This window comes from Pollicipes pollicipes, unplaced genomic scaffold (assembly GCF_011947565.3).
Source record: "Pollicipes pollicipes isolate AB1234 unplaced genomic scaffold, Ppol_2.1 Scaffold_6138;HRSCAF=7277_pilon_pilon_pilon, whole genome shotgun sequence".
NCBI lineage: Eukaryota > Metazoa > Arthropoda > Thecostraca > Pollicipedomorpha > Pollicipedidae > Pollicipes > Pollicipes pollicipes.
Genome location: NW_023596818.1, coordinates 34,747,161 through 34,775,091, shown reverse-complemented (window position 1 = coordinate 34,775,091; position 27,931 = coordinate 34,747,161). Strand labels below are relative to the sequence as shown.

Genomic DNA, 27,931 nt, shown 5'->3' with positions numbered 1-27,931 from the left:
GTGTTAACTGTGAATATAAAGCTTTTCAAACGTGTGTACAGTACAGTCAGTCAAAGTTGCATCACACCCCCATGCGCTACCAAACATCGCACATCACGGAACCATGCGCAACAAGATATGCGAACATTAAGCCATTACCCCGCGAATTCAACGCAACGTTTTGCTGACTTTGATCGCTCCTCTTGGCGTTAACCACAGGAGCTCTTTTCGCGGCGTACTTTGGCTTTGGGAATGGGGGCATCACACAGTTTGCTGTGACGAACTGGTCTAAACTTCAGTCCATGCGCTCCTCGGTTACGGGCTCTTGTCGCCCGCTGGGCCAACCACAAGCGTTATTTCATACGCAGCAGTGTGCCACGGCGGTTGCCGTAACGATGGCAATCGCGGCTACAGAGAACAGTAGTTCGAAAGTTTTAACAGCATAATCTGAACAAGTAAGTTATCAGGATTAATGCCCTCGTGATGCTTTGACAATGTTGCAGTGGCACTACTCAGCACTATTATTAGACGCAACTGGTTTCAGGTTAAACTACAGTACATTTTTGAAAAATGACCCAAAGGTGGGGCACACTCTATAACAACTTCGCCACACAAGGAAAACCATGGTCTGCGTCCAAAAGCGCAATAGGTCAAACCTATTGACACCAGCTCTTGCCAGTACGGTTCTCCTTGCTATCTCCGTTATAATAAGTTGAGTCTCGCGTCACTGCTTCACTGTCATTACGATACTACGATCACACTGCCACTACGATACTGGGTCGATACAGAGATCGCCGAGATCGCTGCCTGGTTTCTCGTCGTGTTCTATAGCCTTTTCGCAGCTTTCGTGTTCTGTTTTTCCATGTTTGTGGAACCGAATCGATGTTGTTTTACTGCAGAGCTACTCACCTGATCCAGAAGCTCATATGTGCGTTCTAATAAAATCTATATCGCACAAGCTTCATCAAACCCTGGCTCTTGTTGCTGAAAGCGGCGTGAACCTTTCACAAGTGCAACGCTATTGGCTGCTAGAAGGCGTGACCTCAAGCTTAATATCACGTCGAAGCTCAAGCAAAACTCTCGACTTGTGGCCTAACCGTAACAACTACTCCACAGATCAGTCACCAGACGATGATGATGATTGGGGTTTTCTTGCGCGCAGACTGCGATCAGTCACGATATATAGCGCGATGTTGCCTTTCGTAGGGAACGGGCGTCGAGCAGCGCAGTGGTGCACTCCAGATTTGCACAGCGTAGATCAGTGATACTAAGGAAAAGGTTTCACTATCTGGCGTGGTAAGAAGCTGAGGATTCATATCAGGCACATACGACTTTGGTTTATGCCGAAACAAATTTCAGTGCAATGTGCTGAATGCCCTGATCGACGTCTCCTAAAACTAGCAGGCTGCACCGAACCATTGCGCTGTTGATGGAGAATATTACAACCGGTGCCTTTAGTGGAGAGCTCACCAGGCTCTGGGAGTATACCAGAGAACAGCGTGGTGAGATCGGCCAGCAGTATGCCGGCGCTGGTGGAAGGGTTGTTGCCGTCGTACGAGCGCAACCACTCGATGAACTCGCGGATGTCGATTTTGGCGTTGTTGATCTGGTCGTCGGTGAGCGATGGGCCGAGTTGATCCAGCAGGGCCGCCAGCTGATACTGCAGCTGATTCACCAGGGCGTGGAGGCCACCGCCGGGATTTCCTGACGGAGACGCAAGTGCTCTAGTTTTACACGGCTCCTGGGCTTTACAATATCAGTGTACATATCCCTGTTACCAGCAAGCCATACTCGTGTTTATTGCAGTCCATGTCAGCGAACTACACCTACTACTGACTACCGCAGACGGACTCGGGGAACTGCTAGAATTGGCAACGAAAGTGTGCCGCAGGGCAGGTAACAGGTGGCATAGGCTGAGCGCTGAAGGAAGGCTGCCGTCCGTTGTTTGGTCACAGCGATTTGGCCCGCTCTGTTTAGTAACGGACTAACTGCGAGCCATCTGCTCTGAGTTCTGATCCGCAGCATTTGCTGTTTCAGTGATGAAAACGAGGCAGTGGGCCCTGTGCTATCGCCTTCTCCCGTGCGAGGCAAGTCACAAGCATCATGTTCCATCGGGCATAGCGAGGGACGATCGATGGATGACGAATAGAGGTAGATCAAGTGGGAACTCTCAGCCGGCGAGCACTGACCTCCGCTCCGCAGAGCCGCAGGAGCGCAGCACACTCACCGTGGGTGGTAAAACCTGTCGACTTGGTGGATACGGTCGGCGACAAAAATGTATATACTCACGCGAAGCTTGGTGCCAAAAATGTTCTTGGACAGCACATTTTGGGGACGGCCAAGACGAAATGATACAGCACATTAAGCAAAACACAACATGAGGTCTCCATACCTTGATATTACGTCTGCATGGTAATACATTTCGTCACACAACATCAGCAAATGTTTCCGTAAAAACTCTTTACCGTACTCTATGGCACCACGGTATCTTTTCTAGGTTTCATTCCAGCCCGGCGACAAAACCATCCTGTGATTTTTGGTTGGTGGTCAGGCCGGTGACAGGTCGGCAACAAATCGGTGTATTTCCTATGGCCTGACACTCACCCGGGCTGGGCACGCCCAGGATGTTCAGCAAGTAGATGATGTTTTTCAACAAGGACTCGATGGTGGTGCCGCCAGTGCCCTGTATGAGGCCGCCCAGGCTGTTGACCAGCTGGTGGAGGCTGCCCTCCAGCTGGTCCAGCTGCGGCTGTCCCAGTCCCAAATGCTGTGCCAGCTGCTGCACTGCGTTCTTCAGCTTATCCAGGTTGGACGTACCGGAACCTGCGGAGTCGTGCTTACTCTCATTATTAAATTGTGACGAGTTCCCCAACGGCCTTTACACACAAGCCACCGCCAAATGGACCTGGAGAGCACCAGCCTGACGAGATGCTTAGTATTGCTCAACTGGTGGCCCATGTAAAAGGTGCCATCTGAGGACCGATTGACACAGCAGCAGTCCACTGATGGCCGCATGCACCGCACCAGTCTGCTGATGATCCCTATGTACCACAACAGCCCATTGCTTGCATGGAAGAGCGTCCACACAGTCCGTGGCTGAGTGCCCACACAGTCCGAGCGTCCACACGGTCCGTGGCTGAGCGTCCACGCAGTCCGTGGCTGAGCGTCTACACAGTCCGTGGCTGAGCGTGCGCGCAGTACGTGGCTGAGCGCCCACGCGGTTCGTGACAGTGCGTTTACACAGGTTGAGGGAGAGGGCCCACACAGTGGGACAGAACATCCACACAGTCTGTGACAGTGCGCTCCCGCAGTCATTGATAGCTCATCCACGCAGTCTGTGACAGCGCGTTCACACAGTCTGTGACTGAGCGTCCACACAGTCTGTGACAGTTCGTTCACATAGTCTAACACAGTGTGGCCAAACAGTCTGCGGCTGCAGTCGCGTTGATTTTGACAGAACGTTCTTACGGCCTGTTACAGAGCGCTCACACAAGCTGAAACAGAGTGTACACACAGGCTGAGAGTCCGTGCAGCCTGTTACAGAGCGTTCACACAAGCTGAAACAGAGCGTACACACAGGCTTAGCGTCCGTACAGCCAGTTGCAGAGCGCTCACACAAGCTGAAACAGAGCGTACACACAGGCTGAACGTCCTTACGGCCAGTTACAGAACGCTCACGCAAGCTGAAACAGAGTGTATACACAGGCTGAGGCGGACCATTGACATGGTGCGGGCAGCACATTCACACGGTCTCAGGGCAGGGTGTCGGTACAGCCTGCGAAGGACTGTTGAAAGTCACAAGTTATGATGGAATAAGCTCACTTAAAACTTTTGACATAATTTTAGCGGCAGCGGCTGTTTAAGCCAGCATGGATTCCCTGTTTAGCAAATATGTTTATCAATACGCCATTGTTTGATTACGTCACTAGACCATACTCAGCATAGATTGAGAGTAAATTGACGGCTGTTTTGTCTGGGAATTGTGCTCATGAACGTCAAATATGAACGCTTCCACAATTATATTTTCCTTGTCCTTGACCGCCGCATGGCTAATGGAATGGCAGGATCTGAATTGCGTTTTTATGACGTCATGGATGCTTGCGTGGCTTTGAAAAAGTCTCCCGAGATAGCACACCTCCGCCGGCGTGTAGCTCAGAGCCTAGAACGGCTCAGGTCTTAAGAAGGGCAGGGCTGTGAACTGCGCCGTATAATCTTCAGAATTGCCATTTCAGGTTAAACTGCATACAAATGGCGAACACTTTCCTTAAAAACGTCCCATAGTGGGGTGGCTCATAGCCTGTGCACAATAGCACTCTCTTGTTTGAGCATATAGACACCAACATTTGCCATTACGGTTCTCCTTTTCATTCTCCTTGGAAGGAGTCGGTCTCATGCCTCTGTGATGCCATACTGCTGAGACATCATCATCATCATCATCGTCATCATCCGGTGTTTAGCCGCCTTATTTAGTCTTTTTGCAAGATCCGTATTTTTATTTTCCATTTGAATGGAACTGAAACCTAGCAGTGTTGCTATGCTGCGGGGGAATTTTGGCTCATTACACAATCTGTACACGAATGCCAAAAAAATACGTTGCACGACTTTCAGCTAACCACGGCCCTTGTCACTGAAAACAGTGAACCCAAGTGTAGAAGTGGCAACTTGACTATCAGGCGTGACCTCAAGTTCAATATCATCCGCAGCTCACGCAAAACTGTCGAGTTGCGGGCTTGCTCGTAATAGCTGCTCGACAAATGCTTCACTATCCAAAACGCAAAGTAGCGCTTAGCGACAAACGTGAGTCGAACAGCACAGTGGTGTTATCCGCGCTTGTATGGTTTAGATCAGTGACATTGAGAAGGAGGCTCGATCATCTGGTGTGGTGAGAAGCTGAGGTTTGCATATCAGATACAAACAAGTCCAGTTTCTGAAGCACACTAAGTTTTGGTGCAGTCTTCTGAGGAGGCTAGTCGCCATCTCCGAAGTCCGGAGAACTTGAAGAAACCGCTGTGTTGATGCTTTTGTAAAGGCAAATGCAAAGACACGACCTGTGCCTTTGGTGGAGAGCTCACCAGCCTCTGGGAGTAGACCAGTGAACAGCGCGGCGAGATCGGCCAGCAGTGTGCCGGCGCTGGCGGTAGGGTTGTTGCTGTCGTAGGAGCGCAACCACTCGATGAACTCGCTGATTTTGATTTTGGCGTTGGTAATCTGGTCGGCGGTGAGAGATGAGCCGAGCTGGTCCACCAGGGCCACCAGCTGATACTGCAGCTGATGCAGCAGCACGTTGAGATCGCCGCTGGCATGCCCTGTAGGAGACGCCACTGCTCTACTTTTGCACGACTTCAGGGCGTCATGACCACTTGGGATCGTTCTATTGTGGTAGATGTACGCATAGGGAGCGTTTTAATTAGCACGCGCTTCTTGCTTTTGCTGTTTGATGTCATGATCCCTTGTCCTGGATTTTACAGCACTATGTAACCACATTGACTGAACTCGTTTTCACCGCCGCATAGAAGTATTCCACTGAATGACTACAGCCATGACTATGAAATGTAACCAGCAAGTCATGCCAGCGTGTATCGCAGTTTGGGTCGGTGAACTACACCAGTTACTGCAGATGCGCCTGAAGTTGGCACCGAAAATGTGCGGCGGGGAAGGTAACAGGTTGCATATGCTGTGTGCTTTGGCTATCGCAGCACCGTTGACATGGAGGCTGCGGAATGGTTTGATGGTGAGACCGCGACCTGCACGAAAATGGCGTCTTCCGTCTGTGCCATGTTTCGGCGAACGGTGATCGTTTCTGAGGATGCAGCGAGTGCTGAAGCCCGCGCAGCCATCTCAAGGACAGTGCAAGGTCCGGATGGTCGTGGTGTGGCTTTTGGTGGCCGTAGCGCAGGAGCCAGTGCGGATGAGTTGGGTACCGTGGGTATCTGTAGGGAATTGAGCCGGGTTGGGAACATATTTTGGGGAAATTTCGGGCATGTGTGTAGGCGCGGATAAAATGTTTTAGTCGAACGCTTCTCAGCCGTAAACAGATCCATCCATACACTTATTTTGCGATCATCAACAAGAAGTACGGTTTGGAGTAAAATATCCTGCCAGTCCGTCACAACTTGCACCTAAACGTCCAGTAATGTGAGATGGTCATGCTGGGGCGCATGGAGCGTCCAAAGAGGCTGCTGCGTGAACTGGATACCGGAGGAAGGCTGTGGCGTACGATGGAGGAACGGAGGAAGGCCGCCGTCCGTTGTTTGGTAACTGCGATTTGGCCTGCTTTCCTCGGCACGGGGCTCACTCGAAGCCAGCTGCTCTGAGTTTAGATCCGCAGCATTTGCTGCTTCAGTGATGAGCACGAGGCAGTGGGCCCTGTGCTATCGCCTTCTCCCGTGCGAGGCAAGTCACAAGCATCATGTTCCATCGGGCATAGCGAGGGACGACCGATGGATGACGAATAGAGGTGGATCAAGTGGGAGCTGTCAGACGGCGAGCACTGACCTCCGCTCCGCAGAGCCGCAGGAGCGCAGCACACTCACCATGGGTGGTAAAACCTGTCGACTTGGTGGATACGGTCGGCGACAAAAATGTATATACTCACGCGAAGCTTGGTGCCAAAAATGTTCTTAGCACATTTTGGGGACGGCCAAGACGAAATGATACAGCACATTAAGCAAAACACAACATGAGGTCTCCATACCTTGATATTACGTCTGCATGGTAATACATTTCGTCACACAACATCAGCAAATGTTTCCGTAAAAACTCTTTACCGTACTCTATGGCACCACGGTGTCTTTTCTAGGTTTCATTCCAGCCCGGCGACAAAACCATCCTGTGATTTTTGGTTGGTGGCCAGGCCGGTGACAGGTCGGCAACAAATCGGTGTATTTCCTATGGCCTGACACTCACCCGGGCTGGGCACGCCCAGGATGTTCAGCAAGTAGATGATGTTTTTCAACAAGGACTCGATGGTGGTGCCGCCAGTGCCCTGTATGAGGCCGCCCAGGCTGTTGACCAGCTGGTGGAGGCTGCCCTCCAGCTGGTCCAGCTGCGGCTGTCCCAGTCCCAAATGCTGTGCCAGCTGCTGCACTGCGTTCTTCAGCTTATCCAAGTTGGACGTACCGGAACCTGCGGAGTCGCGCGTACTCTCATGTGGTGGCGGCGGACTGAGCCCTCAAGGGCCAGCGACATGAGTCGTGCGTTGTGCGTCGGAGGCGGAGTGGCCTGACGGACATGCCCGGCGCTCCTGCTGGCCAGGCCGTGGCAGCGCTGCCATTGGGGATTTATGCACAAACCTCAACCACAAACCATGATTTACTGACCTATAGATTACCGGATCTCTGGATCTATGCATCCAATGGTCAGTACACACAACCTCACCCTATTACATTGTGACGAGTTCCCCAACGGCCTTTACACACAAGCCACCGCCAAATGGACCTGGAGAGCACCAGCCTGACGAGATGCTTAGTATTGCTCAACTGGTGGCCCATGTAAAAGGTGCCATCTGAGGACCGATTGACACAGCAGCAGTCCACTGATGGCCGCATGCACCGCACCAGTCTGCCGATGATCCCTATGTACCACAACAGCCCATTGCTTGCGTGAAAGAGCGTCCACACAGTCCGTGGCTGAGTGCCCACACAGTCCGAGCGTCCACACGGTCCGTGGCTGAGCGTCCACGCAGTCCGTGGCTGAGCGTCTACACAGTCCGTGGCTGAGCGTCCGCGCAGTACGTGGCTGAGCGCCCACGCGGTTCGTGACAGTGCGTTTACACAGGTTGAGGGAGAGGGCCCACACAGTGGGACAGAACATCCACACAGTCTGTGACAGTGCGCTCCCACAGTCATTGATAGTTCATCCACGCAGTCTGTGACAGCGCGTTCACACAGTCTGTGACTGAGCGTCCACACAGTCTGTGACAGTTCGTTCACATAGTCTAACACAGTGTGGTCAAACAGTCTGCGGCTGCAGTCGCCTTAATTTTGACAGAACGTTCTTACGGCCTGTTACAGAGCGCTCACACAAGCTGAAACAGAGTGTACACACAGGCTGAACGTCCATACGGCCTGTTACAGAGCGTTCACACAAGCTGAAACAGAGCGTACACACAGGCTTAGCGTCCGTACAGCCAGTTGCAGAGCGCTCACACAAGCAGAAACAGAGTGTACACACAGGCTGAACGTCCCCACGGCCAGTTACAGAACGCTCACGCAAGCTGAAACAGAGTGTATACACAGGCTGAGGCGGACCATTGACATGGTGCGGGCAGCACATTCACACGGTCTCAGGGCAGGGTGTCGGTACAGCCTGCGAAGGACTGTTGTAAGTGACCCCCTGCACTTGTGCGTGCGCCAGTTTCGAGACTCGATAGTGGGTTTGTGTCCTGTACATTCGCCTGCGCCATGCTGTTGGTTTGACGTCATTATCTTTCCCGTGTAGTGAGACTTGACACCAATCTTTAAGGGCAATGCTCCATATTTGAAGATTCTGAAGCAAGCATCAGTTATGATGGAATAAGCTCACTTATAACTTTTGACATAATTTTTAGCGGAAGCGGCTGTTCTAGCCAGCATAGATTCTCTGTTTAGTAAATATGTTTCTTAATACGCCATTGTTTGATTACGTCACTACACCATACACAGCATCGATTGAGAGTAAATTGACGGCTGTTTTTGTCTGGGAATTGTGCTCATGAACGCCAGATATGAACGCTTCGACAATTATGGTTTCCTTGTCCTTGATCGCCGCATGATGGCTAATGGAATGGCAGGATCTGAATGGTGTTTTTATGGCGTCATGGATGCTTGCGTGGCTTTGAAAAAGTCTCCCGAAGTAGCACACCCTCGCCGGCGAGTAGCTCAGAGGCTAGAACGGCTCAGATCTTAAGAAGGGGAGGGCTGTATACTGCGCCGAATTATCTTCAGAATTGCTATCTCAGGTTAAACCGCATACAAAAGTGGAACACATTCTTTAAAAAACGTCCCATAATGGGCTGACTCATGGCCTGTGCACAATAGCACTCCCTGGTTCGAGCATATAGACACCAACTTTTGCCATTACGGTTCTCCTTTTTATTCTCCTTGGAGGGAGTCGGTCTCACGACACTGTGATGCGGGGCTGCTGATACATCTTTCCGGTGTTAAGCCGTCTTATTTAGCCTTTTTGCAAGATCCATATTTCTATTTTCCATTTCAATTGAACTGGAACTTAGCAGTGTTGCTATTCTGCGGTGAAAATTTTGCTCATCACACAATCTGTACATGAATGCTAAAAAGATACGTTGCACGACTTTCAGCTAACCACGGCCCTTGTCACTGAAAACAGTGAACCCAAGTGTAGAAGTGGCAACATGACTATCAGGCGTGACCTCAAGTTCAATATCATCCGCAGTTCACGCAAAACTGTCGAGTTGCGGGCTTGCTCGTAATTTTGCTCGACAAATGCTTCACTATCCAAAACGCAAGGTAGCGCTTGGCGACAAACGTGAGTCGAACAGCACAGTGGTGTTATCCACGTTTGTATGGCGTAGATCGGTGACATTGAGTAGGAGGCCCGATCATCTGGTGTGGTGAGAAGCTGAGGTTTGCATATCAGGTACAAACAAGTCCAGTTTCTGAAGCACACTAAGTTTTGGTGCAGTCTTCTCAGGAGGCTAGTCGACATCTCCGAAGTCCGGAGAGCTTGAAGAAACCGCTGCGTTGATGCCTTTGTAAAGACAAAGGCAAAGACACGACCCGTGCCTTTGGTGGAGAGCTCACCAGCCTCTGGGAGTAGACCAGTGAACAGCGCGGCGAGATCGGCCAGCAGTGTGCCGGCGCTGGCGGTAGGGTTGCTGCTGTCGTAGGAGCGCAACCACTCGATGAACTCGCTGATTTTGATTTTGGCGTTGGTAATCTGGTCGGCAGTGAGAGATGAGCCGAGCTGGTCCACCAGGGCCACCAGCTGATACTGCAGCTGATGCAGCAGCACGTTGAGATCGCCGCTGGCATGCCCTGTAGGAGACGTAACTGCTCCACTTTTGCACGACTTCAGGGCGTCATGACCACTTGGGATGGTTCTATTGTGGTAGATGTGCGTATAGGGAGCGTTTTAATTAGCACGCGCTTCTTGCTTTTGCTGTTTGATTTCATGATCCTTTGCCCTGGATTTTACAGCACTATGTAACCACATTGACTGAACTCGTTTTCATCGCCGCATAGAAGTATTCCACTGAATGACTACAGCCATGACTATGAAATGTAACCAGCAAGTCATGCCAGCGTGTATCGCAGTTTGGGTCGGTGAACTATACCAGTTACCGCAGATGCGCCTGAAGTTGGCACCGAAAATGTGCGGCGGGGAAGGTAACAGGTTGTATATGCTGTGTGCTTTGGCTATCGCAGCACCGTTGACATGGAGGCTGCGGAATGGTTTGATGGTGAGACCGCGACCTGCACGAAAATGGCGTCTTCCGTCTGTGCCATGTTTCGGCGAACGTTGATCGTTTCTGAGGATGCAGCGAGTGCTGAAGCCCGCGCAGCCATCTCAAGGACAGTGCAAGGTCCGGATGGTCGTGGTGTGGCTTTTGGTGGCCGTAGCGCAGGAGCCAGTGCGGATGAGTTGGGTACCGTGGGTATCTGTAGGGAATTGAGCCGGGTTGGGAACATATTTTGGGGAAATTTCGGGCATGTGTGTAGGCGCGGATAAAATGTTTTAGTCGAACGCTTCTCAGCCGTAAACAGATCCATCCATACACACATTTTGCGATCATCAACAAGAAGTACGGTTTGGAGTAAAATATCCTGCCAGTCCGTCACAACTTGCACCTAAACGTCCAGTAATGTGAGATGGTCATGCTGGGGCGCATGGAGCGTCCAAAGAGGCTGCTGCGTGAACTGGATACCGGAGGAAGGCTGTGGCGTACGATGGAGGAACGGAGGAAGGCCACCGTCCGTTGTTTGGTAACTGCGATTTGGCCTGCTTTCCTCGGCACGGGGCTCACTCGAAGCCAGCTGCTCTGAGTTTAGATCCGCAGCATTTGCTGCTTCAGTGATGAGCACGAGGCAGTGGGCCCTGTGCTATCGCCTTCTCCCGTGCGAGGCAAGTCACAAGCATCATGTTCCATCGGGCATAGCGAGGGACGATCGATGGATGACGAATAGAGGTGGATCAAGTGGGAACTGTCAGACGGCGAGCACTGACCTCCGCTCCGCAGAGCCGCAGGAGCGCAGCACACTCACCGTGGGTGGTAAAACCTGTCGACTTGGTGGATACGGTCGGCGACAAAAATGTATATACTCACGCGAAGCTTGGTGCCAAAAATGTTCTTGGACAGCACATTTTGGGGACGGCCAAGACGAAATGATGCAGCACATTAAGCAAAACACAACACGAGGTCTCCATACCTTGATATTACGTCTGCATGGTAATACATTTCGTCACACAACATCAGCAAATGTTTCCGTAAAAACTCTTTACCGTACTCTATGGCACCACGGTATCTTTTCTAGGTTTCATTCCAGCCCGGCGACAAAACCATCCTGTGATTTTTGGTTGGTGGTCAGGCCGGTGACAGGTCGGCAACAAATCGGTGTATTTCCTATGGCCTGACACTCACCCGGGCTGGGCACGCCCAGGATGTTCAGCAAGTAGATGATGTTTTTCAACAAGGACTCGATGGTGGTGCCGCCAGTGCCCTGTATGAGGCCGCCCAGGCTGTTGACCAGCTGGTGGAGGCTGCCCTCCAGCTGGTCCAGCTGCGGCTGTCCCAGTCCCAAATGCTGTGCCAGCTGCTGCACTGCGTTCTTCAGCTTATCCAAGTTGGACGTACCGGAACCTGCGGAGTCGTGCTTACTCTCATTATTAAATTGTGACGAGTTCCCCAACGGCCTTTACACACAAGCCACCGCCAAATGGACCTGGAGAGCACCAGCCTGACGAGATGCTTAGTATTGCTCAACTGGTGGCCCATGTAAAAGGTGCCATCTGAGGACCGATTGACACAGCAGCAGTCCACTGATGGCCGCATGCACCGCACCAGTCTGCCGATGATCCCTATGTACCACAACAGCCCATTGCTTGCGTGAAAGAGCGTCCACACAGTCCGTGGCTGAGTGCCCACACAGTCCGAGCGTCCACACGGTCCGTGGCTGAGCGTCCACGCAGTCCGTGGCTGAGCGTCTACACAGTCCGTGGCTGAGCGTGCGCGCAGTACGTGGCTGAGCGCCCACGCGGTTCGTGACAGTGCGTTTACACAGGTTGAGGGAGAGGGCCCACACAGTGGGACAGAACATCCACACAGTCTGTGACAGTGCGCTCCCGCAGTCATTGATAGTTCATCCACGCAGTCTGTGACAGCGCGTTCACACAGTCTGTGACTGAGCGTCCACACAGTCTGTGACAGTTCGTTCGCATAGTCTAACACAATGTGGCCAAACAGTCTGCGGCTGCAGTCGCGTTGATTTTGACAGAACGTTCTTACGGCCTGTTACAGAGCGATCACACAAGCTGAAACAGAGTGTACACACAGGCTGAACGTCCATACGGCCTGTTACAGAACGCTTACACAAGCTGAAACAGAGTGTACACACAGGCTGAGCGTCCGTGCAGCCTGTTACAGAGCGTTCACACAAGCTGAAACAGAGCGTACACACAGGCTGAGCGTCCGTACAGCCAGTTGCAGAGCGCTCACACAAGCAGAAACAGAGTGTACACACAGGCTGAACGTCCCTACGGCCAGTTACAGAACGCTCACGCAAGCTGAAACAGAGTGTATACACAGGCTGAGGCGGACCATTGGCATGGTGCGGGCAGCACATTCACACGGTCTCCGCGCAGGGTGTCGGTACAGCCTGCGAAGGACTGTTGTAAGTGACCCCCTGCACTTGTGCGTGCGCCAGTTTCGAGACTCGATAGTGGGTTTGTGTCCTGTACATTCGCCTGCGCCATGCTGTTGGTTTGACGTCATTTTCTTCCCCGTGTGGTGAGATTTGACACCAATCTTTAAGGGCAATGCTCCATATTTGAAGATATTGAAGCAAACATCAGTTATGATGGAATAAGCTCACTTAAAACTTTTGACATAATTTTTAGCGGAAGCGGCTGCTTGAGCCAGCATAGATTCCCTGTTTAGCAAATATGTTTCTCAATACGCCATTGTTTGATTACGTCACTAGACCATACACAGCACATATTGAGAGTAAATTGACCGCCGTTTTGTCTGGGAATTGTGCTCATGAACGCCAGATATGAATGTTTCCACAAGTATATTTTCTTTGTCCTTGACCGCCGCATGGCTAATGGAATGGCAGGGTCTAAATTGCGTTTTTATGACGTCATGGATGCTTGCGTGGCTTTGAAAAAGTCTCCCGAGGTAGCACACCTCCGCCGGCGTGTAGCTCAGAGCCTAGAACGGCTCAGGTCTTAAGAAGGGCAGGGCTGTGAACTGCGCCGTATAATCTTCAGAATTGCCATTTCAGGTTAAACTGCATACAAATGGCGAACACTTTCCTTAAAAACGTCCCATAGTGGGCTGGTTCATAGCCTGTGCACAATAGCACTCTCTTGTTTAAGCATATAGACACCAACTTTTGCCATTACGGTTCTCCTTTTCATTCTCCTTGGAAGGAGTCGGTCTCATGCCACTGTGATGCCATACTGCTGAGACATCATCATCATCATCATCATCATCATCATCATCATCATCCGGTGTTTAGCCGCCTTATTTAGTCTTTTTGCAAGATCCGTATTTTTATTTTCCAGTTGAATGGAACTGAAACCTAGCAGTGTTGCTATGCTGCGGGGGAATTTTGGTTCATTACACAATCTGTACATGAATGCTACAAAGATACGTTGCACGACTTTCAGCTAACCACGGCCCTTGTCACTGAAAACAGTGAACCCAAGTGTAGAAGTGGCAACATGACTATCAGGCGTGATCTCAAGTTCAATATCATCCGTAGTTCACGCAAAACTGTCGAGTTGCGGGCTTGCTCGTAATAGCTGCTCGACAAATGCTTCACTATCCAAAACGCAAGGTAGCGCTTGGCGATAAACGTGAGTCGAACAGCACGGTGGTGTTATCCACGTTTGTATGGCGTAGATCGGTGACATTGAGTAGGAGGCCCGATCATCTGGTGTGGTGAGAAGCTGAGGTTTGCATATCAGGTACAAACAAGTCCAGTTTCTGAAGCACACTAAGTTTTGGTGCAGTCTTCTGAGGAGGGTAGTCGACATCTCCGAAGTCCGGAGAGCTTGAAGAAACCGCTGCGTTGATGCCTTTGTAAAGACAAAGGCAAAGACACGACCCGTGCCTTTGGTGGAGAGCTCACCAGCCTCTGGGAGTAGACCAGTGAACAGCGCGGTGAGATCGGCCAGCAGTGTGCCGGCGCTGGCGGTAGGGTTGCTGCTGTCGTAGGAGCGCAACCACTCGATGAGCTCGCTGATTTTGATTTTGGCGTTGGTAATCTGGTCGGCGGTGAGAGATGAGCCGAGCTGGTCCACCAGGGCCACCAGCTGATACTGCAGCTGATGCAGCAGCACGTTGAGATCGCCGCTGGCATGCCCTGTAGGAGACGTAACTGCTCCACTTTTGCACGACTTCAGGGCGTCATGACCACTTGGGATGGTTCTATTGTGGTAGATGTGCGTATAGGGAGCGTTTTAATTAGCACGCGCTTCTTGCTTTTGCTGTTTGATGTCATGATCCCTTGTCCTGGATTTTACAGCACTATGTAACCACATTGACTGAACTCGTTTTCACCGCCGCATGGAAGTATTCCACTGAATGACTACAGCCATGACTATGAAATGTAACCAGCAAGTCATGCCAGCGTGTATCGCAGTTTGGGTCGGTGAACTACACCAGTTACTGCAGATGCGCCTGAAGTTGGCACCGAAAATGTGCGGCGGGGAAGGTAACAGGTTGCATATGCTGTGTGCTTTGGCTATCCCAGCACCGTTGACATGGAGGCTGCGGAATGGTTTGATGGTGAGACCGCGACCTGCACGAAAATGGCGTCTTCCGTCTGTGCCATGTTTCGGCGAACGGTGATCGTTTCTGAGGATGCAGCGAGTGCTGAAGCCCGCGCAGCCATCTCAAGGACAGTGCAAGGTCCGGATGGTCGTGGTGTGGCTTTTGGTGGCCGTAGCGCAGGAGCCAGTGCGGATGAGTTGGGTACCGTGGGTATCTGTAGGGAATTGAGCCGGGTTGGGAACATATTTTAGGGAAATTTCGGGCATGTGTGTAGGCGCGGATAAAATGTTTTAGTCGAACGCTTCTCAGCCGTAAACAGATCCATCCATACACTTATTTTGCGATCATCAACAAGAAGTACGGTTTGGAGTAAAATATCCTGCCAGTCCGTCACAACTTGCACCTAAACGTCCAGTAATGTGAGATGGTCATGCTGGGGCGCATGGAGCGTCCAAAGAGGCTGCTGCGTGAACTGGATACCGGAGGAAGGCTGTGGCGTACGATGGAGGAACGGAGGAAGGCCGCCGTCCGTTGTTTGGTAACTGCGATTTGGCCTGCTTTCCTCGGCACGGGGCTCACTCGAAGCCAGCTGCTCTGAGTTTAGATCCGCAGCATTTGCTGCTTCAGTGATGAGCACGAGGCAGTGGGCCCTGTGCTATCGCCTTCTCCCGTGCGAGGCAAGTCACAAGCATCATGTTCCATCGGGCATAGCGAGGGACGATCGATGGATGACGAATAGAGGTGGATCAAGTGGGAACTGTCAGACGGCGAGCACTGACCTCCGCTCCGCAGAGCCGCAGGAGCGCAGCACACTCACCGTGGGTGGTAAAACCTGTCGACTTGGTGGATACGGTCGGCGACAAAAATGTATATACTCACGCGAAGCTTGGTGCCAAAAATGTTCTTGGACAGCACATTTTGGGGACGGCCAAGACGAAATGATGCAGCACATTAAGCAAAACACAACACGAGGACTCCATACCTTGATATTACGTCTGCATGGTAATACATTTCGTCACACAACATCAGCAAATGTTTCCGTAAAAACTCTTTACCGTACTCTATGGCACCACGGTATCTTTTCTAGGTTTCATTCCAGCCCGGCGACAAAACCATCCTGTGATTTTTGGTTGGTGGCCAGGCCGGTGACAGGTCGGCAACAAATCGGTGTATTTCCTATGGCCTGACACTCACCCGGGCTGGGCACGCCCAGGATGTTCAGCAAGTAGATGATGTTTTTCAACAAGGACTCGATGGTGGTGCCGCCAGTGCCCTGTATGAGGCCGCCCAGGCTGTTGACCAGCTGGTGGAGGCTGCCCTCCAGCTGGTCCAGCTGCGGCTGTCCCAGTCCCAAATGCTGTGCCAGCTGCTGCACTGCGTTCTTCAGCTTATCCAAGTTGGACGTACCGGAACCTGCGGAGTCGCGCGTACTCTCATGTGGTGGCGGCGGACTGAGCCCTCAAGGGCCAGCGACATGAGTCGTGCGTTGTGCGTCGGAGGCGGAGTGGCCTGACGGACATGCCCGGCGCTCCTGCTGGCCAGGCCGTGGCAGCGCTGCCATTGGGGATTTATGCACAAAGCTCAACCACAAACCATGATTTACTGACCTATAGATTACCGGATCTCTGGATCTATGCATCCAATGGTCAGTACACACAACCTCACCCTATTACATTGTGACGAGTTCCCCAACGGCCTTTACACACAAGCCACCGCCAAATGGACCTGGAGAGCACCAGCCTGACGAGATGCTTAGTATTGCTCAACTGGTGGCCCATGTAAAAGGTGCCATCTGAGGACCGATTGACACAGCAGCAGTCCACTGATGGCCGCATGCACCGCACCAGTCTGCCGATGATCCCTATGTACCACAACAGCCCATTGCTTGCGTGAAAGAGCGTCCACACAGTCCGTGGCTGAGTGCCCACACAGTCCGAGCGTCCACACGGTCCGTGGCTGAGCGTCCACGCAGTCCGTGGCTGAGCGTCTACACAGTCCGTGGCTGAGCGTCCGCGCAGTACGTGGCTGAGCGCCCACGCGGTTCGTGACAGTGCGTTTACACAGGTTGAGGGAGAGGGCCCACACAGTGGGACAGAACATCCACACAGTCTGTGACAGTGCGCTCCCGCAGTCATTGATAGTTCATCCACGCAGTCTGTGACAGCGCGTTCACACAGTCTGTGACTGAGCGTCCACACAGTCTGTGACAGTTCGTTCACATAGTCTAACACAGTGTGGCCAAACAGTCTGCGGCTGCAGTCGCGTTGATTTTGACAGAACGTTCTTACGGCCTGTTACAGAGCGATCACACAAGCTGAAACAGAGTGTACACACAGGCTGAACGTCCATACGGCCTGTTACAGAACGCTTACACAAGCTGAAACAGAGTGTACACACAGGCTGAGCGTCCGTGCAGCCTGTTACAGAGCGTTCACACAAGCTGAAACAGAGCGTACACACAGGCTTAGCGTCCGTACAGCCAGTTGCAGAGCGCTCACACAAGCAGAAACAGAGTGTACACACAGGCTGAACGTCCCCACGGCCAGTTACAGAACGCTCACGCAAGCTGAAACAGAGTGTATACACAGGCTGAGGCGGACCATTGGCATGGTGCGGGCAGCACATTCACACGGTCTCCGCGCAGGGTGTCGGTACAGCTTGCGAAGGACTGTTGTAAGTGACCCCCTGCACTTGTGCGTGCGCCAGTTTCGAGACTCGATAGTGGGTTTGTGTCCTGTACATTCGCCTGCGCCATGCTGTTGGTTTGACGTCATTTTCTTCCCCGTGTGGTGAGATTTGACACCAATCTTTAAGGGCAATGCTCCATATTTGAAGATATTGAAGCAAACATCAGTTATGATGGAATAAGCTCACTTAAAACTTTTGACATAATTTTTAGCGGAAGCGGCTGCTTGAGCCAGCATAGATTCCCTGTTTAGCAAATATGTTTCTCAATACGCCATTGTTTGATTACGTCACTAGACCATACACAGCACATATTGAGAGTAAATTGACCGCCGTTTTGTCTGGGAATTGTGCTCATGAACGCCAGATATGAACGTTTCCACAAGTATATTTTCTTTGTCCTTGGCCGCCGCATGGCTAATGGAATGGCAGGATCTGAATTGCGTTTTTATGACGTCATGGATGCTTGCGTGGCTTTGAAAAAGTCTCCCGAGGTAGCACACCTCCGCCGGCGTGTAGCTCAGAGCCTAGAACGGCTCAGGTCTTAAGAAGGGCAGGGCTGTGAACTGCGCCGTATAATCTTCAGAATTGCCATTTCAGTTTAAACTGCATACAAATGGCGAACACTTTCCTTAAAAACGTCCCATAGTGGGCTGGTTCATAGCCTGTGCACAATAGCACTCTCTTGTTTAAGCATATAGACACCAACTTTTGCCATTACGGTTCTCCTTTTCATTCTCCTTGGAAGGAGTCGGTCTCATGCCACTGTGATGCCATACTGCTGAGACATCATCTTCATCATCATCATCATCATCATCATCATCATCATCCGGTGTTTAGCCGCCTTATTTAGTCTTTTTGCAAGATCCGTATTTTTATTTTCCAGTTGAATGGAACTGAAACCTAGCAGTGTTGCTATGCTGCGGGGGAATTTTGGTTCATTCCACAATCTGTACATGAATGCTACAAAGATACGTTGCACGACTTTCAGCTAACCACGGCCCTTGTCACTGAAAACAGTGGACCCAAGTGTAGAAGTGGCAACATGACTATCAGGCGTGACCTCAAGTTCAATATCATCCGTAGTTCACGCAAAACTGTCGAGTTGCGGGCTTGCTCGTAATAGCTGCTCGACAAATGCTTCACTATCCAAAACGCAAAGTAGCGCTTAGCGACAAACGTGAGTCGAACAGCACAGTGGTGTTATCCACGTTTGTATGGCGTAGATCGGTGACATTGAGTAGGAGGCCCGATCATCTGGTGTGGTGAGAAGCTGAGGTTTGCATATCAGGTACAAACAAGTCCAGTTTCTGAAGCACACTAAGTTTTGGTGCAGTCTTCTGAGGAGGCTAGTCGCCATCTCCGAAGTCCGGAGAACTTGAAGAAACCGCTGTGTTGATGCTTTTGTAAAGGCAAATGCAAAGACACGACCTGTGCCTTTGGTGGAGAGCTCACCAGCCTCTGGGAGTAGACCAGTGAACAGCGCGGTGAGATCGGCCAGCAGTGTGCCGGCGCTGGCGGTAGGGTTGCTGCTGTCGTAGGAGCGCAACCACTCGATGAGCTCGCTGATTTTGATTTTGGCGTTGGTAATCTGGTCGGCGGTGAGAGATGAGCCGAGCTGGTCCACCAGGGCCACCAGCTGATACTGCAGCTGATGCAGCAGCACGTTGAGATCGCCGCTGGCATGCCCTGTAGGAGACGCCACTGCTCTACTTTTGCACGACTTCAGGGCGTCATGACCACTTGGGATGGTTCCATTGTGGTAGATGTACGTATAGGGAGCGTTTTAATTAGCACGTGCTTCTTGCTTTTGCTGTTTGATTTCATGATCCTTTGCCCTGGATTTTACAGCACTATGTAACCACATTGACTGAACTCGTTTTCATCGCCGCATGGAAGTATTCCACTGAATGACTACAGCCATGACTATGAAATGTAACCAGCAAGTCATGCCAGCGTGCATCGCAGTTTGGGTCGGTAAACTACACCAATTACCGCAGGTGCGCCTGAAATTGGCACCGAAAATGTGCGGCGGGGAAGGTAACAGGTTGCATATGCTGTGTGCTTTGGCTATCCCAGCACCGTTGACATGGAGGCTGCGGAATGGTTTGATGGTGAGACCGCGACCTGCACGAAAATGGCGTCTTCCGTCTGTGCCATGTTTCGGCGAACGGTGATCGTTTCCGAGGACGCAGCGAGTGCTGAAGCCCGCGCAGCCATCTCAAGGACAGTGCAAGGTCCGGATGGTCGTGGTGTGGCTTTTGGTGGCCGTAGCGCAGGGGCCAGTACGGATGAGTTGGGTACCGTGGGTATCTGTAGGGAATTGAGCCGGGTTGGGAACATATTTTGGGGAAATTTCGGGCACGTGTGTAGGCGCGGATAAAATGTTTTAGTCGAACGCTTCTCAGCCGTAAACAGATCCATCCATACACACATTTTGCGATCATCAACAAGAAGAAGTACGGTTTGGAATAAAATATCCTGCCAGTCCGTCACAACTTGCACCTAAACGTCCAGCAATGTGAGATGGTCATGCTGGAGCGCATGGAGCGTCCAAAGGGGCTGCTGCGTGAACTGGATACCGGAGGAAGGCTGTGGCGCACGATGGAGGAACGGAGGAAGGCCGCCGTCCGTTGTTTGGTAACTGCGATTTGGCCTGCTTTGCTCGGCACGGGGCTCACTCGAAGCCAGCTGCTCTGAGTTTAGATCCGCAGCATTTGCTGTTGCAGTGATGAGCACGAGGCCGTGGGCCCTGTGGTATCGCCTTCTCCCGTGCGAGGCAAGTCATGTTCCATCGGGCATAACGAGGGACGATCGATGGATGACGAATAGAGGTGGATCGAGTGGGAACTCTCAGCCGACGAGCACTGACCTCCGCTCCGCAGAGCCGCAGGAGCGCAGCACACTCACCATGGGTGGTAAAACCTGTCGACTTGGTGGATACGGTCGGCGACAAAAATGTATATACTCACGCGAAGCTTGGTGCCAAAAATGTTCTTAGCACATTTTGGGGACGGCTAAGACGAAATGATACAGCACATTAAGCAAAACACAACACGAGGTCTCCATACCTTGACATTACGTCTGCATGGTAATACATTTCGTCACACAACATCAGCAAATGTTTCCGTAAAAACTCTTTACCGTACTCTATGGCACCACGGTATCTTTTCTAGGTTTCATTCCAGCCCGGCGACAAAACCATCCTGTGATTTTTGGTTGGTGGCCAGGCCGGTGACAGGTCGGCAACAAATCGGTGTATTTCCTATGGCCTGACACTCACCCGGGCTGGGCACGCCCAGGATGTTCAGCAAGTAGATGATGTTTTTCAACAAGGACTCGATGGTGGTGCCGCCAGTGCCCTGTATGAGGCCGCCCAGGCTGTTGACCAGCTGGTGGAGGCTGCCCTCCAGCTGGTCCAGCTGCGCCTGTCCCAGTCCCAAATGCTGTGCCAGCTGCTGCACTGCGTTCTTCAGCTTATCCAGGTTGGACGTACCGGAACCTGCGGAGTCGCGCGCACTCTCATGTGGTGGCGGCGGACTGAGCCCTCAGGGGCCAGCGACATGAGTCGTGCGTTGTGCGTCGGAGGCGGAGCGGCCTGACGGACATGCCCGGCGCTCCTGCCGGAGCGCTCCTTCAGCATGACTATCGGGCTGCACTGCAGGCTGCACACTTTTGGTTGTTGGTGATCCGTGCACAAATCGAAACACAATACAATGAATGTGATGTGATGACATGCGCAATGGGAAATGACCGAAATAGCATTGACCTGTAAACGACCAAAGCTCTGGATCTGTGTATCCATTGGAGGTTAGCACATACAGCCCTGCCAGGCGTGTGACGGCCTCCCAACCCGCCTGTGCAAGCAAACCACGAAACCACCACGAAATGAACCCGGAGAGCACCAGCTTGACGAGATCCAACTTTTATTTGAAGATGGTGAGTCTGTCAGTCTGTATGTCTCCCGTCTTTTGCGTCCTGGGCCTTGTGCAGGCTTACGGTGGATTACTTAAAATGCAAGTTTGACTCCGTGTATGTGCGCTCGAGGCGACGTGCCGACGCCAAATTAACCCGCTTTGACAGAGAACTGAGCAGAACACCGCGTGATGTCACGTGGGAAGCTGCACGTGTCATGTTGCACGCATACAGCGATTTTTAAGACAGCTGTGAAGACGGATTTTTTCGTTTTTGACCATTTTTCACGCTTTATTCCACATCCTGGCAGCCAGAGCTGGTGGAGGCGTAAATCTAACTGTGTAGCGTCGACGGGCGTGCCGTTTCGTTGATCACTCTTTTTGGAAGCTTAGGACCTATTGACATAACAGCATCTCTCTGACGCCCCACATGTGCCGCACCAGTCTCCTCATGCGTCCTATGTACCACGCCAGCCACCTCTGATGACCTGTATGTACATCAACCCGCTGGTAGCCAGCAAATGCATCACCAGCGCTCTGGTGACCTGTTTGCACAGCATCAGCCTGTTGCTGAGCTGCATGCATGACAGCAGCCTTGCGTTGACCGGCTTGTACGTGACCAGCCCACTACTGACCTGGTGGACAGCTCCTGCAGCAGTCGCCGACGGGCCAGATGGGGTTAGCGCAGGCCGGCTCCGCGCAGTGCTGGGGTGCGCCCAGAGACACCACCAAGCCGTGATCGCACACCTTCTGCTGGCACGGGTGCAGCGGGTCGTCCGGGAAGTGCTGGCCGGTGGTGTACGTGTTGCCGCCGTACGTGCAGCCTGTGGAGGGCGGGGTGCAACTGACGCTGGGGCAGCACTCGCCGGGCGGCACAGCGCCGGCCACGCAGCCGGGCGGCAGCAGCGGGCAGCCGACAGCTGAGGTCACCACCAGGCCGTTCTCGCAGCGGTACTGCACGCACGGCTGGCCGGGGCTGGTCCACTCCTCCCCGTCGCCGTGTAGCTGGTTGAGCTCGTCGTAGCAGGGACGGCCGACCACCGGCGGCGTCGGCGGCGGCGGGGTTGTCGTCGGGCAGTGGTAGACGCGGCAGCACTTGCCGGCCGGCCAGGTGTACGGACAGTGCGGACTGTCCGTCCGACACCTGTCCCTGTGGTCGAACAGGGTCACTACCACACCGCGTGCGCAGGTGAACTTGCGGCACGGGTGGTCGTTGTTGTCGTACCAGTGTGAGCCGGCCGGTCGTGACGCGCCGGTGTTATCCGTACAACTACCGTCGTATGTTGGAGGACCTGCTGGGGGGGGGGGGGGGGGGGGCAGTCAGCGCGTTGCACCTTTGACACATATGCATCTCTCTTTTAAAATAGGGTGGCACCTAACTTCTTTTTCTGTCTTGTAAACAGTGACGGGAGATAAGGATTGGAATGTGCTTACAATATGCCAGCTTTTAGTTGCGGCTTTCTGGGTCCACGATTTTCAGCGCATCACCGTATCCAAAAACATTAATTAAATTTATGAAGACACTGTCGTAGTTGTGATGCACATTACCTCAAGGAGATGGGCTCGCGAAAACAAATATCATATTATAAATCCCAGAATGGGTAGCCAACCTGTGACCTACAAATCTGCTTCCCTCTCTAACCGATGCAACGAGGTGACAACAATGCCACTTGTGTAACGGGGACTTGTTCCGACTGCTCCATTGCGTGATGCACCAGCTTCCAGTGGTAAAACAAATATTTGAAGAAATGTCTCACGGTGCAGAGTCGAAACGACACCCAATGGGCGCTGTGAGAAACGAGCGTGCTGCGCCGGTGGGGCCCAACGTGCACCATTCCTTGCAGCTGAGGAGGATGCACCAGCACCAGAGAGCTCTGGTGAATATCGCAGCTGTGCGATGTTTTCCTTGTCAGCGATGTTCTGACTCCGTGGTGACGGTCGAGCCACCCGCACGGGCCGGCTTGGCGAACCCACGCTGCGGCGTCAATACTCGCTAATGCGAAGTTTGCTGCGGCCCGAAGCGGCCTGCCCCCGCGAGGCCAGGACCCGACTCCCGCATGAACGACGAACGTCACTAGACCAGAGCGAACCAAGGCGCCGCTGAGCGAACTATCGCGCTTGGCGGTCAGCCCTCACAGCGCTAGAAGGTGGTCGATGAAAAGAGAAAATCGCTGGCTGTAGAACATGGGCAAAGCGACGTTGCCTTGCAGTGGTTAGCACTAGAAGCGACACGAGGGAGTGCGACGGTCGCACAACGCAGGCCGTTTTATTACGCCGTGCTGTAATGAAACGGCCTGCGTGCTGTAATCAAATGGCCTAAAATGACGTGCTGTGTCATCGCTCTCCCCGTGGATTGCCTTCGATCAAACAAAGCAACGCATGACGCGTAGTGCATGCTTCATTCACAACCGACCCAAAAAAACACGCCGCCCCTACGAGGTGTGTTTCTCTGTCCAGCAAAGTAGTTAAAAGAGCAAAGTAGTTGAATGGAAGAGATGACATTCAGGACGATGCCAGTTGCGTCTACGGGCACCCAGAACCGGAAAGTGCTCAACGAGGGCGGGCTGGATGGAAAGGGGAAAAGAAAAACAGCATGACCATTTTGTTACGGTGGCAGTCCCAAGGACGATGGCCGTTCATGACCCGCTTCTTATAACTCGTGACAAATATGTATGAATGGTAGGAAGCCCTCATCAACCCAGTCGGGTGCAAGCATGCAGTATGTACGTGGCTTGTGTGTCAAAAGTCAAGAGTCTGGTATATCAGTGGTGGAGGTGGTTGTTACCAAGACTCTCTGACAGTTGACTACTATTCTCACTGAGGAGCGTAAACATCAGTGAGGTGCATTCTGGGCTGTTTAGTAATGCCTTTGCTTCATGAAAAACCTCAGTTGTGACGCCAAGCTTCGAGTGCTATGGTGGACCGTTGTCCTTTTCATTGAAGGGCATTTGCAAAGCCCGTTTTCTGAAAGAAGTATTTCAATACTTTCAAGACTTAAAGTCAAGACGATCTTGACACAAATCAAGTCTCACCTGGGTTGCGTGAAACCAAGGTATGGAATGATACAATCAAGAAAAAATGAAATGTGCTCTGCATGTTACTTCTGTGTAATTAACTCAGACAGCCCTGAGCTCTAATGTAAACGATGGGAAACAGGGAAAGTTTCCCTCATTAGGAAACAGGGAAGTTACGGCACGCAGAAAAGGACAAGAAGCGAACGAGATTTAAGAAAACGAAACACAACAAGCAACTATTAAAATATTTAACAACCTCTGTTCACGTCACCGCGAATTACTACCCGCTCTCATCTTAGACCACAACTTTTGGATCAGTTGATCGTGGTGCCTTGGTGAATAACGGGCTTCTGATTGACGAGTCAGGCGGCAAACCTTGTGAATGTCATTTGGATTATGACAGAATTTTCAGTTTGTGCGGACCGGCCTGGCCGTTACTCCCTTTAGGAACCGTTTGTTTCCGTTGGATTCCGTTCGTTGCCGTTTCTTTCTTAACTTCCCTCTAGCTCATCTTCCGTTAAACCTAACTTTCTCTAGCTTTCTAGCCTTTTTCTTTTATCCTGCTTTCCTTTTTTAATGGGCATAAATGGGCATATGTATCATTATGTTGCGACGTAAATATGGTGCACGGCTAGCACAAAATTAAGGATTATCAATGATAATCATGCAAAAATTGTGTGGGTAGCACAATTTTTGATCTTCTACTTCTTATCACTTTTTCCTTCGGTGTCACACACTGCAGATGGAACACTGCCTTGGATTGAGCATTTGGTTCAAATTTTGAGGCCAAATAAATGCTTCGTTTTGGACCAACAGGTAGGGAAATGTGCTTCACCCAAAAAGGCGATCATCCATATTTAAATTTAACATTGACTTACCTGGCGCTCTTCCGTAATTTATGTTACAAACGCATTTTTCTTTCACGCTGTAATGATCTGCAACACCCATAGTGAAGAGTTAAATGCTTTTTGCGGTTTTGAAAGGTCAGTGACCTGGCGGGTGCGGTGGCACAATGCGTCCTTGTAAAATATGACTCTGCCGTCGGGCACGTGACGCGTGTGGCACTTGTAAACGTGCCCGTTTAGTTTAACATGGAAACGCAAAATTTTAAAATCGATCCATTCCGAAATCGAATGAAATCAACAAATTAAATATCTAATAAAACTGGCCGAAATGAGTGCCAGAACTGCGTGCATAGCTCGACACCCCGGCGTCACAGCGGAAGGCAATCACCACATCTCGGCTCGGAAAAGAAAGGGAAATATCGCATGCACAAGCGCGAATTCATGCGCGTTGTGGGTGTAGCGCGCTCGTGCACGAAGAACAAACTCGACCGTTTCGGAGCGTTTTTAATGATTAATATCAGATCTCGGTGGTCGGTGATCCCACGTGCGGTGACTCGTCTGGCGCAGCGATGGATATTTGGCAGCGGAGGTCGAAGATAAACATGACGAAAACATTTCAACTGAGGCAATAGCACGCCATTGTGCTGGCGCCCATATCGGTTTCTGTGCGCAACTGACTGGTGCCGTTGAGCGCGATCGCTGGATTGGTTAATTCTCCCAATTATCGGCTAGTATGTCGCAATATTCGCGCTCAGAATGCTTAGACGCATGAAGGGTTATTCAGCAGTGCAGGTCAGTGGCCACTAAGGACAAAGTACCGCAACCGACTCGGATTTAGTTTACTACCGTCCAGCGTATCTTGCGGGATAGCTAAAAGCTGCTTCCTCGCAAACTATGCGCTTAGCATTTTTTGACAGATTTTGGCAGACATCAACGTGTGCCAATGATTCAGTCAGATAGTGGAGTCCTATGAAGGTTTGATCCATCAGGTTTGGTTTTCGCAGGAGGCGGTGGGTGGGAGTCATCGATCTCGGAGGCTTGGCGGTGAAATGCGTCATTGTAAAATGTGACACCACTCAGCGCGGCTTGTTGTTCTAAGCCACTGGAGGCCGAGACGCCTCAAAACTCACTTTCACCCCGGCAGCGGCTTTAACAGACGAGACCACCGCCCCTGGAGAAGTGACCGCCTGGAAGACCATGTTGCCCAGGGCAGTGCTCGGGCCGCCCTGAGCTCACATGGCAGAGACAGACCGTTCTAGATTGAAAATGAAGACGGTTGGATTGTGCCAGTAAGTCAGGAAAATTGTCGTGACGCGGTGTTAAAGTTATCACCAGTTTTCGCGGTCATCAATTATTCATCCGCCAACGGTTTCAGGAAGATTAAGCCACTCCTCATATTGCGAGGAGACCAAAAAAGGGAGTGGGTGGGCAATATGACGCTAAATCCATTATTTGTAAACAACGCCTATTCTTCTTCTTCAGGTTTTCCGTACCAGTCCACAACATCGGAGAAGCAAACCCCCCAGACATCTGGGGAATGGCAGGTGGGTGACCGGGAGCTGAGGAGCCGTGAGCTGGCCCGACAGTCCGTACGTCCACACTCTGCACTCGTGTGTCCACCTTGTCCCCCTCACCTGGCGCCAGACTGAGTTTTGCGGCGATAGCGTGATCCGCCGGCGGAGGACAGCATTCGCCATGGCAACGACAGCACATCTCCTGCACCGTCTGGAAGCCGCAGCCGATGTTGCAGAAGTTCTTTCTGAAGCCCTGGCAGGCGATGGCGGCGCGCGCTGGCGCGCAGGCAGCGACCACCACGATCACCAGCAGCCAGCCTCCGGCCATGGTGGTGTGAGAGACGTCGGCGCCGGCAGCCGTCTGTGGCCGCGCCCGGCCGGCAGCCCTGTCATCGGGTGGCCGCCGGATGGGTGCGACGGGCGCAGGGGACGCCCAGGTCAGCGACCGCGCACGTGTCAGCGCTGCAGCCTCCAACGTCAGCCCGCCGCCGGATCTGACGTCCTCTGTCACCTACGGCCCTCCCCCACCCCCCCCCCCTCCCCTCCGTGGAAACTTGTGGAAACTTTCACAGATTCAGTGTTCGTGAGCCAAAACACAAATTACAGTAACCCCAAGATGTAAATTTTGCTGTTACTCCAAAACGGTGGGACTGGACTTGTGTCAAACTTGTATCTTTGTGTCAAATCCAATCGTATGTCAACCGCCCATCAATTTTGGGCAAACTGATTTATTCCTATACTGGTGAACATCACATTGTTCTGACTCCCACAGTCCTCGACACAAACAGGCGCACCGAAGCTAGAAAATTTGGGGAAGAAAATTTGGTGTCGGCGTTTGGCGTCGTGAACCAGACGCACCTCATGATCTAGGTACGAGTGTATCAGTTATCCAGCTCGTCCCGTGTGCTTGCGTTCCAATACGCGAGGGTCTGAATGAGACTATGACGTCAGCAATCCCAGAAAAGGCGAGACACAACACATTGCCGCTCGGTGCCCAGGCGTTGGAACCGATGAGCTGCTCGTAGGC

The 27,931-nt window shown here is 52.0% G+C and overlaps 1 protein-coding gene across 4 annotated transcripts in view; it reads right to left on the bottom strand.

Moving 5' to 3' along the window:
- LOC119106477 (uncharacterized) overlaps window positions 1-27,256 on the bottom strand; it is a 32,783-nt gene extending 5,527 nt beyond the window's left edge. For 2 of the 4 annotated variants that reach the window (XM_037230122.1, XM_037230125.1), the window contains exons 1-12: window positions 27,025-27,256; window positions 22,167-22,826; window positions 20,901-21,119; window positions 19,073-19,306; window positions 16,127-16,345; window positions 14,289-14,522; window positions 11,576-11,794; window positions 9,738-9,971; window positions 6,886-7,104; window positions 5,052-5,285; window positions 2,584-2,802; window positions 1,450-1,683 (exon numbers count right to left, since the gene is read on the bottom strand). In XM_037230122.1, the coding sequence (XP_037086017.1) occupies window positions 1,450-1,683; window positions 2,584-2,802; window positions 5,052-5,285; window positions 6,886-7,104; window positions 9,738-9,971; window positions 11,576-11,794; window positions 14,289-14,522; window positions 16,127-16,345; window positions 19,073-19,306; window positions 20,901-21,119; window positions 22,167-22,826; window positions 27,025-27,232 (3,133 nt within the window). In that variant the 5' untranslated portion in view covers window positions 27,233-27,256. The remainder of the gene's footprint in view (window positions 1-1,449; window positions 1,684-2,583; window positions 2,803-5,051; window positions 5,286-6,885; window positions 7,105-9,737; window positions 9,972-11,575; window positions 11,795-14,288; window positions 14,523-16,126; window positions 16,346-19,072; window positions 19,307-20,900; window positions 21,120-22,166; window positions 22,827-27,024) is intronic. The other 2 variants (XM_037230123.1, XM_037230124.1) reach the window with 2 other exon arrangements.
- Between the last annotated feature and the right edge of the window lie 675 nt (window positions 27,257-27,931).